At 46.3% G+C, this 16,525-nt stretch overlaps 1 protein-coding gene across 1 annotated transcript in view; it reads left to right on the top strand.

Annotated features, from left to right (window-relative positions):
- The window catches only part of wdfy3 (WD repeat and FYVE domain containing 3), a 252,100-nt gene that overhangs the window by 51,708 nt on the left and 183,867 nt on the right, over window positions 1-16,525 (top strand). The window contains 1 exon segment of the mRNA XM_065026907.1: window positions 699-808. Coding sequence (XP_064882979.1) covers window positions 699-808 — 110 coding nt within the window.

Below are 16,525 nucleotides of genomic sequence, written 5' to 3'. Positions count from 1 at the left end.
GGATGTTGATTAGGGTCAAATGCAGTGATTCCCCCTGTATGAAGACAGATGGGGGGGTGTTTGTTCATGATTCCCCCTGTATGAAGACAGATGGGGGGGGTATTTGTTCATGATTCCCCCTGTATGAAGACAGAATGGGAGGCTGTTTGTTCATGATTCCCCCTGTATGAAGACAGAATGGGAGGCTGTTCGTTCATGATTCCCCCTGTATGAAGACAGAATGGGAGGCTGTTCGGTCATGATTCCCCCTGTATGAAGACAGAATGGGAGGCTGTTCGTTCATGATTCCCCCTGTATGAAGACAGAATGGGAGGCTGTTCGGTCATGATTCCCCTGTATGAAAAGTTGGCCCCAACCAAAGGCTTTCAAAACCTCCTGCTAGTGTTTCCTCTGCTGTCGTCAGTTCTCTCTCCAGGTCAGTGTGTTGTCAGTTCTCTCTCCAGGTCAGTGTGTGTTATCGGTCTGTCATTGTTCAAAGCTTTGACTGAGGTTTGCCTTCCTTTGACGGACGACCAACGGCACGGCACGGAAGCTCTAGAGGAAACCGCTAGATACACACACACACACACACACCGCCGAATGTAAGGAATTCTTGCTCTCTCTGCCACCTGCTCTAAGACTTTTGGAATTACATTATGCTACACATCTGTAGCTCATTCTCTGTCTATGACCAACGTGTGTGTGTGTTCTCTCCACAGAGGCAGCCAGTAGAGCCATCGTCCAATTCCTGGAGGTGAACCACAGTGAAGAGGCGTCACGTGGCTGGATGCTACTGACCACCATCAACCTGCTAGCATCCTCCGGACAGGTGGGTGGTACCGGACAGCTGTGTGTGTGTTTCTGAACTGAGCGTGTTTTTGTGTGTATCACCTAGGCTTGGACGGTATACCGACAGTATGATTTTCAATACGGGGGGGGGGGATTCAGGGCTCCAGCTCAGGGCCCCAGCTCAGGGCTCCAGCTCAGGGCTCCAGCTCAGGGCTCCATCTCAGGGCTCCAGCTCAGGGCTCCAGCTCAGGGCTCCATCTCAGGGCCCCAGCTCAGGGCTCCATCTCAGGGCTCCATCTCAGGGCCCCAGCTCAGGGCTCCAGCTCAGGGCTCCAGTTAATTACATTTGGAAAGAAATTGCGCCCTTGATAATACCATATACCCTGGTATGGTACAGGAACACTAGGAAAATCTGGATACCAACCTTATTATCACCCAGTGTGCAATGCAAATAATAATACATTTCATTTGCACTTTTCATCATAGAGTTAATAGATAAAATCTATGTAAAAAAAAATATATAAAATAAATAAATACATTCGGCATCCATTTTGAATCAAGGCCGGTATAATAGCAATAGTGGTCTAGGTGCTAAATCCATTAGGACTAACAGAAGAAAGACAGTCTGTAGAAGTGGATTTTAAGGCCAATTTGTCAATGATAGATTGCCTCACAGATGGTCAGGGAGAGATTTCCACAGGCGAAGGGGCGAGGGAGCAGAAGGCTCGGTCCCCCATAGTTCGGAGACAGAACGGGGAGAGGTGTCTCGCTGGTTGAGATGAGATCGCTGATGTAGGGTGGGCCTCAATCCATTCAAGGCTTCTACATAGAAGCAGTTGGATTTTTGAAGTCAAACCGCTAGCCAGTTTGGGCAGGATCGGGGTGATGTGGTCTGACTTCTTGGTCCTGGTCAGGACCCTGGCAGCACTGTTCTGGATTAGTTGAAGCCTCTAGTGATTAGTCCGGGAGGCCCCCATGCAGCGTGGTTTCGAGCTGAGAGAAGATGGAAGGTGTGGAATAGTTTCTCTGCATCTGGCTGGGAGAGGGACGGTATGACCAAGAAACACAACATTACCAAAAGTATGTGGACACCTGCTTGTCTAACATCTCATTACAAAATCAATGGGTATTAATATGGAGTTGGTCCCCCCCTTTGCTGCTATAACAGCCTCCACTCTTCTGGGAAGGCTTTCTACTAGATGTTGGAACATTGCTGCTATAACAACCTCCACTCTTCTGGGAAGGCTTTCCACTAGATGTTGGGACATTGCTGCTATAACAGCCTCCACTCTTCTGGGAAGGCTTTCCACTAGATGTTGGAACATTGTTGCGGGGGACTTGCTTCCATTCAGCCACAAGAGCATTAGTGAGGTCGGGCACTGATGTCGTTGGGCGATTAGGTCTGTCTCGCAGTCGGCTTTCCAATTCATCGCAACAGTGTTTGATGGGGTTGAGGTCAGGGCTCTGTGCAGGCCAGTCAAGTTATTCCACACCGATCTTGACAAACCATTTCTGTATGCTTTGTGTAATGGGGCATTGTCATGCTGAAACAGGAAAGTGCCTTCCCCAAACTGTTGCCACAAAGTTGGAAGGACAGAATAGTCTAGAATGTCATTGTATGCTGTAGCGTTAAGATTTCCCTTCACTGGAACTAAGGGGCCTGAACCATGAAAAACAACCCCAGACCATTATTCCTCCTCCACCAAACTTTACAGTTGGCACTATGCATTGGGGCAGGTAGCGTTCTCCTGGCATCCACCAAACCCAGATTTGTCCGCTGGACTGCCAGATGGTGAAGCGTGATTCATCCCTCCAGAGAATACGTTTCCACTGCTCCAGAGTCCAATGGCGGCGAGTTTTACACCACTCCAGCCGATGCTTTGCATTGCGCATGGTGATCTTAGGCTTGTGTGCGGTGGCTGCTCATACATGGAAACCCATTTCCATGCCATTCCTTTTGCCTCATCCCTCTCAACCATACCATTTTTCCAATTCCTCATCAAACAACAGCGATTTAACAGTTTTTACAGTCATTTTCTTAATGGTTGTGTGCTTCTTAGTCACTGGGATAAGTTGTTTCATAAATGAGTCAAGTGTAGCGTCTGGTTGCTCCTCATTACACTCCACAGACCAGCAGCGTCTGGTTGCTCCTCACTACACACCACAGACCAGCAGCGTCTGGTTGCTCCTCATTACACACCACAGACCAGCAGCGTCTGGTTGCTCCTCATTACACACCACAGACCAGCAGCGTCTGGTTGCTCCTCACACCACAGACCAGCAGCGTCTGGTTGCTCCTCACTACACACCACAGACCAGCAGCGTCTGGTTGCTCCTCATTACACACCACAGACCAGCAGCGTCTGGTTGCTCCTCATTACACACCACAGACCAGCAGCGTCTGGTTGCTCCTCATTACACACCACAGACCAGCAGCGTCTGGTTGCTCCTCATTACACACCACAGACCAGCAGCGTCTGGTTGCTCCTCATTACACACCACAGACCAGCAGCGTCTGGTTGCTCCTCATTACACACCACAGACCAGCAGCGTCTGGTTGCTCCTCATTACACACCACAGACCAGCAGCGTCTGGTTGCTCCTCATTACACACCACAGACCAGCAGCGTCTGGTTGCTCCTCATTACACACCACAGACCAGCAGCGTCTGGTTGCTCCTCATTACACACCACAGACCAGCAGCGTCTGGTTGCTCCTCACTACACACCACGGACCAGCAGCGTCTGGTTGCTCCTCATTACACACCACAGACCAGCAGCGTCTGGTTGCTCCTCATTACACACCACAGACCAGCAGCGTCTGGTTGCTCCTCACTACACACCACAGACCAGCAGCGTCTGGTTGCTCCTCATTACACACCACAGACCAGCAGCGTCTGGTTGCTCCTCACTACACACCACAGACCAGCAGCGTCTGGTTGCTCCTCATTACACACCACAGACCAGCAGCGTCTGGTTGCTCCTCATTACACACCACAGACCAGCAGCGTCTGGTTGCTCCTCATTACACACCACAGACCAGCAGCGTCTGGTTGCTCCTCATTACACACCACAGACCAGCAGCGTCTGGTTGCTCCTCATTACACACCACAGACCAGCAGCGTCTGGTTGCTCCTCATTACACACCACAGACCAGCAGCGTCTGGTTGCTCCTCACTACACACCACAGACCAGCAGCGTCTGGTTGCTCCTCATTACACACCACAGACCAGCAGCGTCTGGTTGCTCCTCACTACACACCACAGACCAGCAGCGTCTGGTTGCTCCTCATTACACACCACAGACCAGCAGCGTCTGGTTGCTCCTCACTACACACCACAGACCAGCAGCGTCTGGTTGCTCCTCATTACACACCACAGACCAGCAGCGTCTGGTTGCTCCTCACTACACACCACGGACCAGCAGCGTCTGGTTGCTCCTCATTACACTCCACAGACCAGCAGCGTCTGGTTGCTCCTCACTACACACCACAGACCAGCAGCGTCTGGTTGCTCCTCATTACACACCACAGACCAGCAGCGTCTGGTTGCTCCTCACTACACACCACGGACCAGCAGCGTCTGGTTGCTCCTCATTACACACCACAGACCAGCAGCGTCTGGTTGCTCCTCATTACACACCACAGACCAGCAGCGTCTGGTTGCTCCTCATTACACACCACAGACCAGCAGCGTCTGGTTGCTCCTCATTACACACCACAGACCAGCAGCGTCTGGTTGCTCCTCATTACACACCACAGACCAGCAGCGTCTGGTTGCTCCTCATTACACACCACAGACCAGCAGCGTCTGGTTGCTCCTCATTACACACCACGGACCAACAAATATTCTTTACATCGACAACATAGGAATCACTACAAAACTTATTGTATGACCTCTTATTCATTATATTGGGCTCAGCCTTTTGATTTGATTATATTGGGCTCAGCCCCTAGATTTGGCTACTATGTTGTGATCAATACATCTGATGTATTTGCATCATTAGTAAAGATGTGATCAATACATGTTGACGATTTCATTCCTGTGCTGTTTGTAACTACCCTGATCGGTTGATTTGATCATCTGAACCAGGTTGCAGGCTCTGGTTACAGTTTGAAGTTTATTATTTAGTGGGCAGCTTGATGAAAACCAGTCAATGTTTAAATCACCCAGAAAATATACCTTTCTGTTGAAATCACATATATCATCCAAGCATTTCACACATTATCCAGATACTGACTGTTAGCACTTGGTGGTCTATAGCAGCTTCCCACCAGAATGGACTTTAGGTGAGGCAGATGAACCTGTAGCCATATTACTTCAACAGTATTTAACATGAGATCATCTCTAATCTTTACAGGAATGTGGTTCTGAATATAAACAGCAACACCTCCACCTTTGGCATTTCTGTCTTTTCTGTAGATGTTATAACCTTGTTGCTACCATGATCTAATCAAATATATTGTCTAAGTGGGTTTCAGAGAGTTAGAATATGAATGTCATCTGTTTCATTCATTTCATTAAACTTGTTTCTTAAGCCACATGTGTAAACGTGGGCAATTATAGTCAGAATGTGAATGTCATCTGTTACTAGTAAAATTATTGACTTCATGAACCTTGTTTCTTAAGCCACATGTGTAAACGTGGGCAATTTTGAGCACTTTTCTGGGATGCTTGCTTGTTTTCATTGCTTTACTGGGGAAGCTTAGCAGAAGTAGACATGCTCATGTTATTTATGTTAGTGGTCTTCCTACTAGGGCCTACAGCCTCAGTGTTAACAGTATAACTCTGGTTCAGTATGCACATGATTACTGCATACAATATCTGTAGGATCAACAGAAGTATTCCGGGTAGACATACATTAGGTTACTTACATTGTGTCTTTCCAACGCCCCTGGGATAATGTACATTTGCCTTAGCATTATGACAACTCAGCGACACAATGGTAGAGGATTAACTGAGCTGGGCTCGGGTCATTGATAAGTCCTTGTCTCAACACAGCCTTATAATGCTGTGAAAGGATCCAGGATCCCATAGGATTTGGGTGGATCCCATCCTCCTTATGAAACCTGTTTTCAAAAGGTATCGAAATAGTAGTCAACAAAAGTTACACCCATTGAGCTGCAATAATCACGTAGCCAGATTATTTCTCTTCACAACTGGCTAAAGCGTTCAGTGCCACGATTCAGAGAAGGGCACAGGGCCAGATATGATGGGTATTTTATTAGTGTCTAGCAGAGAGTCAATAAGCTCTTTTGAAATCCAGTTTCAACTGTTCAGAGCTGCCCTTCATTATGTCATTAGAACCCAAATGGACTACGATAGAATCAATGTCCATGTCCTGACGTAGTCCATTCAGGAGCAGCTTAGTAATGTCATTTACTCCAGCTCTGGGATATAGGACATTGTTTTTTACACCAGGAACGGCCACATTTCTTACCGTGAAGCTGCCCAAGATCACGGCTGGCGAGAAGGACGAGGAAATCCGCCCACTCCCACGCTTCACAGGATTCGGTTGCCGACGACGATTTCGAAATCGTAGTAGTAGGCATTGCTGTCGCAAAACACAGGCACCCCTAGTGACTAAGGTTCCTCAAATGTATTTAAAAAAACATTTATTGCTCTGATCCAGTGGAAACGTCACAAAATACCTGATTACCTCTTATCCCTTTCCACAAAGGAACGGTCACATTTCTCCATGCGTTTGCCCACTTAAATTGGTTACGACTCCGAACTGTGGTGAAGACCCTGGTGAGGATGACGAGCACGGCGATGGTCTTTCTCAGATGGTTGCTGACCGTTTGTGCAGAAATTCTTCGGTTGTGTAAAACCCACAGTTTCATCAGCTGTCTGGGTGGCTGTACTCTGATGATGCAGCAGGTGAGAGAAGCCGGATGTGGAGGTTCTGGGCTGGTACTGGTACACCTGGTCAGGGTTGTGAGGCCGGTTGGACATTCTTCCAAATTCTTTAAAACGATGTTGGAGGTGGCTTATGGTAGAGAAATTAACATTTTTTAATTCTGTGAAAACTGCTCTGGTGGACATTCCTGCAGTCAGCGTGCCAATTGTACGCTCCCTCAAAACTTGAGACATCTGTGGTATTGTGTTGTGACAAAACTGCACTTTTTAGTATCCACATTTTGTCCCCAGCACTTGGTGCACCTGTGTAATTATTATGCTGTTTAGTCAGCTTCTTTATAGGCCACACCTGTCAGGTGGATGGATTATCTTGGCAAAGGAGAAATGCCCTCTAACAGGGATGTAAACAAATTTGTGCACAACATTTGAGAGAAATAAGCTGTTTTTGTGGGTATGGAGCATTTTGGGGATATTTTTATTATTTTTATTTCAGCTCATGAAACATGGGACCAACGCTTTACATGTTGCATTTATATTTTTGTTCAATGTATATACAGTATATCACAAAAGTGAGTACATTTTTGTAAATATTTGAGTATATCTTTTCATGTGACAACACTTAAGAAATGACACTTTGCTACAATGTAGTGAGTGTACAGCTTGTATAACAGTGTACATTTGCTGTCCCCTCAAAATAACTCGACACACAGCCATTAATGTCTAAACCGCTGGCAACAAAAGTGAGTGCACCCCTAAGTGAAAATGTCCAAATTGGGCCCAATTAGCCATTTTCCCTCCGGTGTCATGTGACTCGTTAGTGTTTGTATTTGTGATATAAACGTGGGTTATTATGTAAATATAAACGGTATATATTTCTTTCTTTCATCACATTCCCAGTGGGTCAGAAGTTTACATACACTCAATTAGTATTTGGTAGCATTGCCTTTAAATTGTTTAACTTGGGTCAAACGTTTCGGGAAGCCTTCCACAAGCTTTCCACAATAAGTTGGGTGCATTTTGGCCCATTCCTCCTGACAGAGGTGGTGTAACTGAGTCCGGTGTGTAGGCCTCCTTGCTCGCACACGCTTTTTAGGTTCTGCCCACAAATTTCCTATGGGATTGAGGTCAGGGCTTTGTCAGGGCTTTGTGATGGCCACTCCAATACCTTGACATTGTTGTCCTTAAGCCATTTTGCCACAACTTTGGAAGTATGCTTGGTGTCATTGTCCATTTGGAAGACCCATTTGCGACCAATCTTTAACTTCCTGACTGATGTCTTGATGTTGCTTTAATAAATCCACATAATTTTCCTACCTCATGATGCCATGAATTTTGTGAAGTGCACCAGTCCCTCCTGCAGCAAAGCACCCCCACAACATGATGCTGCCACCCCCATGCTTCACGGGTAGGATGGTGTTCTTCGGCTTGCAAGCCTCCCCCTTTTTCCTCCAAACATAACAATGGTCATTATGGACAAACAGTTGTATTTTTGTTTCATCAGACCAGAGGACATTTCTCCAAAAAGTATGATCTTTGTCCCCATGTGCAGTTCCAAACCGCAGTCTGGCTTTTTTATGGCAGTTTTGGAGCAGTGGCTTCTTCCTTGCTGAGTGGCCTTTCAGGTTATGTCGATATAGGACTCGTTTTACTGTGGATATAGATACTTTTGTACCTGTTTCCTCCAGCATCTTCACAAGGTCCTTTGCTGTTGTTCTGTTATTGATTTGCACTTTTCACACCAAAGTACATTCATCTCTAGGAGACAGAACGCGTCTCCATCCTGAGCAGTATGACGGCTGCGTGGTCCCATGATGTTTATACTTGCGAACTATTGTTTGTACAGATGAACGGGATACCTTCAGGCATTTAGAAATTGCTCCCAAGGATTTTTATTTTATTTGATTTATTTCACCTTTATTTAACCAGGTAGGCTAGTTGAGAACAAGTTCTCATTTGCAACTGCGACCTGGCCAAGATAAAGCATAGCAGTGTGAACAGACAACACAGAGTTACACATGGAGTAAACAATAAACAAGTCAATAACACAGTAGAAAAAAAATGGGCAGTCTATATACAATGTGTGCAAAAGGCATGAGGAGGTAGGCGAATAATACAATTTTGCAGATTAACACTGGAGTGATAAATGATCAGATGGTCATGTACAGGTAGAGATATTGGTGTGCAAAAGAGCAGAAAAGTAAATAAAAAAAAATAAAAAACAGTATAAAAACAGTATGGGAATGAGGTAGGTGAAAATGGGTGGGCTATTTACCAATAGACTATGTACAGCTGCAGCGATCGGTTAGCTGCTCGGATAGCTGATGTTTGAAGTTGGTGAGGGAGATAAAAGTCTCCAACTTCAGCGATTTTTGCAGTGGAACGATCCAGTCACAGGCAGCAGAGTACTGGAACGAAAGGCGGCCAAATGAGGTGTTGGCTTTAGGGATGATCAGTGAGATACACCTGCTGGAGCGCGTGCTACGGATGGGTGTTGCCATCGTGACCAGTGAACTGAGATAAGGTGGAGCTTTACCTAGCATGGACTTGTAGATGACCTGGAGCCAGTGGGTCTGGCGACGAATATGTAGCGAGGGCCAGCCGACTAGAGCATACAAGTCGCAGTGGTGGGTGATATAAGGTGCTTTGGTGACAAAACGGATGGCACTGTGATAGACTGCGTCCAGTTTGCTGAGTAGAGTGTTGGAAGCCATTTTGTAGATAACATCGCCGAAGTCGAGGATCGGTAGGATAGTCAGTTTTACTAGGGTAAGCTTGGCGGCGTGGGTGAAGGAGGCTTTGTTGCGGAATAGAAAGCCGACTCTTGATTTGATTTTCGATTGGAGATGTTTGATGTGAGTCTGGAAGGAGAGTTTGCAGTCTAGCCAGACACCTAGGTACTTATAGATGTCCACATATTCAAGGTCGGAACCATCCAGGGTGGTGATGCTAGTCGGGCATGCGGGTGCAGGCAGCGATCGGTTGAAAAGCATGCATTTGGTTTTACTCGCGTTTAAGAGCAGTTGGAGGCCACGGAAGGAGTGCTGTATGGCATTGAAGCTCGTTTGGAGGTTAGATAGCACAGTGTCCAATGACGGGCCGAAAGTATATAGAATGGTGTCGTCTGCGTGAGAGGTGGATCAGGGAATCGCCCGCAGCAAGAGCAACATCATTGATATATACAGAGAAAAGAGTCGGCCCGAGAATTGAACCCTGTGGCACCCCCATAGAGACTGCCAGAGGACCGGACAGCATGCCCTCCGATTTGACACACTGAACTCTGTCTGCAAAGTAATTGGTGAACCAGGCAAGGCAGTCATCCGAGAAACCGAGGCTATTGAGTCTGCCGATAAGACTATGGTGATTGACAGAGTCGAAAGCCTTGGCGAGGTCGATGAAGACGGCTGCACAGTACTGTCTTTTATCGATGGCGGTTATGATATCGTTTAGTACCTTGAGCGTGGCTGAGGTGCACCCGTGACCGGCTCGGAAACCAGATTGCACAGCGGAGAAGGTACGGTGGGATTCGAGATGATCAGTGACCTGTTTGTTGACTTGGCTTTCAAGACCTTAGATAGGCAGGGCAGGATGGATATAGGTCTATAGCAGTTTGGGTCCAGGGTGTCTCCCCCTTTGAAGAGGGGGATGACTGCGGCAGCTTTCCAATCCTTGGGGATCTCAGACGATATGAAAGAGAGGTTGAACAGGCTGGTAATAGGGGTTGCGACAATGGCGACAGATAGTTTCAGAAATAGAGGGTCCAGATTGTCAAGCCCAGCTGATTTGTACGGGTCTAGGTTTTGCAGCTCTTTCAGAACATCTGCTATCTGGATTTGGGTAAAGGAGAACCTGGAGAGGCTTGGGCGAGGAGCTGCGGGGGCGGAGCTGTTGGCCGAGGTTGGAGTAGCCAGGCGGAAGGCATGGCCAGCCGTTGAGAAGTGCTTATTGAAGCTTTCGATAATCGTGGATTTATCGGTGGAGACCGTGTTACCTAGCCTCAGTGCAGTGGGCAGCTGGGAGGAGGTGCTCTTGTTCTCCATGGACTTCACAGTGTCCCAGAACTTTTTGGAGTTGGAGCTACAGGATGCAAACTTCTGCCTGAAGAAGCTGGCCTTGGCTTTCCTGACTGACTGCGTGTATTGGTTCCTGACTTCCCTGAACAGTTGCATATCACGGGGGCTATTCGATGCTATTGCAGTCCGCCACAGGATGTTTTTGTGCTGGTCGAGGGCAGTCATGTCTGGAGTGAACCAAGGGCTGTATCTGTTCTTGGTTCTGCATTTTTTGAACGGAGCATGCTTATCTAAAATGGTGAGGAAGTTACTTTTAAAGAATGACCAGGCATCCTCAACTGACGGGATGAGGTCAATGTCCTTCCAGGATACCCGGGCCAGGTCGATTAGAAAGGCCTGCTCACAGAAGTGTTTTAGGGAGCGTTTGACTGCGGCTCCGTGGCGGATACAGGCAATGAGGCAGTGATCGCTGAGATCCTGGTTGAAGACAGCGGAGGTGTATTTGGAGGGCCAGTTGGTCAGGATGACGTCTATGAGGGTGCCCTTGTTTACAGAGTTAGGGTTGTACCTGGTGGGTTCCTTGATGATTTGAGTGAGATTGAGGGCATCTAGCTTACATTGTAGGACTGCCGGGGTGTTAAGCATATCCCAGTTTAGGTCACCTAACAGAACAAACTCTGAAGCTAGATGGGGGGCGATCAATTCACAAATGGTGTCCAGGGCACAGCTGGGAGCTGAGGGTGGTCGGTAGCAGGTGGCAACAGTGAGAGACTTATTTCTGGAGAGGGTCATTTTCAAAATTAGTAGTTCGAACTGTTTGGGTATGGACCTGGAAAGTATGACATTACTTTGCAGGCTATCTCTGCAGTAGACTGCAACTCCGCCCCCTTTGGCAGTTCTATCTTGACGGAAGATGTTATAGTTGGGTATGGAAATCTCTGAATTTTTGGTGGCCTTCCTGAGCCAGGATTCAGACACGGCAAGGACATCAGGGTTAGCAGAGTGTGCTAAAGCAGTGAGTAAAACAAACTTGGGGAGGAGGCTTCTGATGTTGACATGCATAAAACCAAGGCTTTTTCGATCACAGAAGTCAACAAATGAGGGTACCTGGGGACATGCAGGGCCTGGGTTTACCTCCACATCACCCGCAGAACAGAGAAGGAGTAGTATGAGGGTGCGGCTAAAGGCTATCAAAACTGGTCGCCTAGAGCGTTGGGGGCAGAGGATAAGAGGAGCAGGTTTCTGGGCATGGTAGAATATATTCAGGGCATAATGCGCAGACAGGGGTATGGTGGGGTGCGGGTACAGCGGAGGTAGGCCCAGGCTCTGGGTGATGATGAGAGAGGTTGTATCTCTGGACATGCTGGTTGTAATGGGTGAGGTCACCGCATGTGTGGGAGGTGGGACAAAGGAGGTAACAGGGGTATGCAGAGTGGGTCTAGGGGCTCCATTGTGAACTAAAACAATGATAACTAACCTGAACAACAGTATACAAGGCATATTGACATCTGAGAGAGACATACAGCAAGGCATACAGTAATCACAGGTGTTGAATTTGGAAAGCTAGCTAAAAACAGTAGGCGAGGCTAATCCGCTAGCACAACAAACAGCAGGTAAAATGGCGTTGACTATGCAACGGGGCCGACAGGTAAGACAAACAAGCAGAAAGGAGTACCGTGATTAATGGACAGTCCAGCGTGCGTCAGCTATGTAGATCAGTGTCCAGGGGGCAGCGGTGGATGGGCAGGGAGGCTGGGCTGGCGAGTGTTATCCAGGTTTTTAAAAAACTAACAATGACTAAATAGCTTGTAGCTGGTTAGCGTCTGGAGGTTCTTGAGTGTGTCATAAAAATAAGACTAAAAGTAATAGCGATTCCGTATCACATTGGGTGAGGCAGGTTTCCGGAAGGTATAAACAAATTAAAAATCAAAAAGAGATAGAAAGTAAATGGGGTCAGAGAGTGATTGGGACGCGGTGGTTCAGACGGTTAGCAGGCCTGTGCTAACAAGCTAACAGTTCGTAGGCCCGAGCTAGACAAGGTAGCAGTTAGCGGACCGGAGCTTGACAAGCTAGCCGTTAGCAGGCCGAATTAGCAAGCAGGGAGATAGCGAGGGCTAGAGAGTTAACCTTTGGGGGACGTCGCGATGGGGTGAGTCTGTTTATTCCTCTTCATGCGGTGAGCTGGAGATACAGCGATTCAGAAAGCTCGCGGGCCTTGGCCAGCAGATGGATCTTTGGCGATGTCGCAGCGGAAAAGCCTGTTGAAACCCCCTCGGACGATTATGTCGTGATGGATCGGCGGGGCTCCGAGTCGGCAGTAGAGGGTCCAGGCCAATTGGCAAAATAGGTATTGTTGGACCTCTTCGGCTAGTCGGGATAGTTGGTGCTTGCTCTGGGACAGAGACGTTAGCCAGGAGTAGCCACTCGGATTGCAGCTAGCTAGTTGCGATGATCCGGTGTAAGATCCGGTGTAAAGGTTCAGAGCTTGCGAGGAAAACGAGGAAAAAACTATATTTACACTATACAGGACGGGACAAGACAAAACACACGTCCGACTGCTACGCCATCTTGGAACAAGGAGTAAGGAGGTAATGCAATAAATAGGCCAATAGTAGCAAAGTAATTAGAATGTAGCAAATTAACACTGGAGTGATAGATGTGCAGATGAGGATGTGCACGTAGAAATACTGGTGTGCAAAAAGTAAATAAAAACATTATGGGGATGAGGTAGTTGGGTGGGATATTTACAGATGCTGCGATCGGTTAGCTGCTCAGATAGCTGATGTTTAAAGTTAGTGATGGAGATATAGGTCTCCCAACTTCAGTGATTTTTTTTGCAATTCAGCCTTCCTGTCTCTAGAGCTGCTGTACTTACTGCCAACAGTAACAAAAAATAGGAACCCACGTCTTTTATTGTTGACTTCTTTTTACATAAATGTTTGGTGATCGACTAGGAAAGCCTTGGAGATCGATCAGTCGATCCCGATCAACCAACCACTGTGTTAAAGTAATGAAATACCAAACAAAAATATATATATATTTATATTTTTTGTCAAATTCCTTAAATGGGCTGAGAATGTTCCAAAGCCAAGCAACGTTCCCAGAATGTTGTGGGAAGGTTGTTCAATATTACAAATGTGGTGATTTGTCAAGCAGCGTCTGGCCATAGGGGAACCATAGGGGGAGGAAGGTCGTCACTTAAGATCTGCCTCCCGAATAGCACCCTATTCTCTATGTAGGTCACTACTTTTGTACCAGGGCCCTATGGCACCCTATTCCCTATGTAGTGCACTACTTTTGTCCAGGGTCCATAGGGAATAGGGGATGCTGTCATGCACTTGTTTTTTTAAAATCTCCCTCAATCATCACAGACATTCTTTTAAAACTTCATGTCAATTGGTCTGAGAGTCTTCTCTTGCTTCACTGAAGATCAGAAATGCACTCTTCTTCTTTTGTCAGTTTGGTTGGAGACTTTGGAGCCTTAGTTTCCTTTGTAGAGGCCCTTCTCCTTCTCTCCTCCTCAGTTTGTCTCTCCTCTCTCTCTCGTCTCTCTCTCTCTCTCTGTCTATCTCTCCTCTCTCTCCTCTCTCTCCTCTCTCTCTCTCTCTCCTCTCTGTCTCTCTCCTCTCTCTCCTCTCTCTCTTCTCTCTCTCCTCTCTCTCCTCTCTCTCTTCTCTCTCTCCTCTCTCTCTCTCTCTCTCTCTCTCTCTCTCTCTCTCTCTCTCTTTTTCTAGCTGTCTCTCAATTCAAGGGGCTTTATTGGCATGGAAACGTATGTTTACATTGCCAAAGCAAGTGAAATAGACCAACAAAAGTGAAATAAACAAAATAGAATGAACAGTAAACATTACACTCACAAAAGTTCCAAAGGAATAAAGACATTTCAAATGTCATATTATGTCTATATACAGTGTTATAACGATGTGCAAATAGTAAAAGTACAAAAGGGAAATTTAAATAAACATAAATATGTGTTGTATTTACAATGGTGTTTGTTCTTCACTGGTTGCCCTTTTTCTTGTGGTAACAGGTCACATTTTGCTGCTGTGATGGAACACTGTGGTATTTCACCCAGTAGATATGGGAGTTTATCAAAATGTGATTTGTTTTGTTTTGTAATTCTTTGTGGGTCTGTGTGATCTGAGGGAAATATGGGTTTCTAATATGGTCATACATTTGGCTGGTAGTTTTTTTGTTAATTCTTTGCAATGTGTCAATTAATTACCTTTTTGTTTTATCATGATTTGGTTTGGTCTAATTGTGTTGCTGTCCTGGGGCTCTGTGGGGTGTGTTTGTGTTTGTGAACAGAGCCCCAGGACCAGTTTGCTTAGGGGACTCTTCTCCAGGTTCATCTCTCTGTAGGTGATGACTTTGTTAACGGAAGGTTTGGGAATCGCTTCCTTTTAAGTGGTTGTAGAATTTAACGGCTATTTTCTGGATTTTGATCATTAGTGGGTATCGGGCTAAATCTGCTCTGCATGCATTATTTGGTGTTTTACGTTGTGCATGGAGGATATTTTTGCAGAATTCTGTAGGCAGTCTCAATTTGGTGTTTGTCCCTTTTTGTGAATTCTTGGTTGGTGAGTGGACCCCAGGCCTCACAACCATGAAGAGCAATGGGTTCTATAACTGATTCAAGTATTTTTAGCCAGATCCTAATTGGTATGTTGAATTTTATGTTCCTTTTGATGGCATAGAAGGCCCTTCTTGCCTTGTCTCTCAGATCGTTCACAGCTTTGTGGAAGTTACCTGTGGCGCTGATGTTTATGCTGAGGTATGTATCGTTTTTTGTGTGCTCTAGGGCAACAGTGTCTAGATGGAATTTGTATTTGTGGTCCTGGCGACTGGACCTTTTTTGAAACACCATTATTTTTGTCTTACTGAGATTTACTGTCAGGGCCCAGGTCTGACAGAAGATCTAGGTGCTGCTGTTGGCCCTCCTTGGTTGGGGACAGAAGCACCAGATGATCAGCCAACAGTAGACGGATTCTAGTAGGTTGAGCCCAGGTGCTGCCGACTGTTCTAGTTCCCCTCACCAATTTGTTGATATATATGTTGAAGAGGGTGGGGCTCAAACTGCATCCCTGTCTCACCCCATGGCCATGTGGAAAGAAATGTGTATTTGTGGCCAATTTTAACCACATACTTGTTGTTTGTGTACATGGATTTTACAACGTCTCTCTCTGACTTTCTACAGTTTAATTAAGCACATCACACACAGCAGGGAGATTATACAGTAGCCTGTAGCACGTCACACACAGCAGGGAGATTATACAGTAGCCTGTAGCACAGCAGGGAGATTATACAGTAGCCTGTAGCACGTCACACACAGCAGGGAGATTATACAGTAGCCTGTAGCACATCACACACAGCAGGGAGATTATACAGTAGCCTGTAGCACATCACACACAGCAGGGAGATTATACAGTAGCCTGTAGCACAGCAGGGAGATTATACAGACACAGCAGGGAGATTATACAGTAGCCTGTAGCACAGCAGGGATTTTAAACAGTAGCCTGTAGCACAGCAGGGATTTTAAACAGTAGCCTGTAGCACAGAGCAGGGAGATTAAACAGTAGCCTGTAGCACGTCACACAGCAGAATTTGTTCTAAACTGACTTGCCTAGTTAAATAAAGGTAAAATAAAATAAACACACAGCAAGTAACCTCTTTTCAATTGTGGTCTTCACCCAACTTTTGACCCTTCTCCCCTGTTAAAAAAAAAACTAGACTTGTCTTGACTAAAATATGTAGTCTGATCCCTAGAATGAACCAACGTACAGACAATAAGATCCTGTATCTACTGATCTTGATTCTCATTCACTTGGGAGATGTAAGGAATTGGTCATTATAATGTCATTATAATGTAATGTGATTATATGGCAGCGTGT

This window comes from Oncorhynchus nerka, linkage group LG13 (genome assembly GCF_034236695.1).
Source record: "Oncorhynchus nerka isolate Pitt River linkage group LG13, Oner_Uvic_2.0, whole genome shotgun sequence".
In the NCBI taxonomy this organism is placed as follows: Eukaryota; Metazoa; Chordata; class Actinopteri; order Salmoniformes; family Salmonidae; genus Oncorhynchus; species Oncorhynchus nerka.
This window is presented reverse-complemented; position numbering and strand designations above follow the sequence as displayed.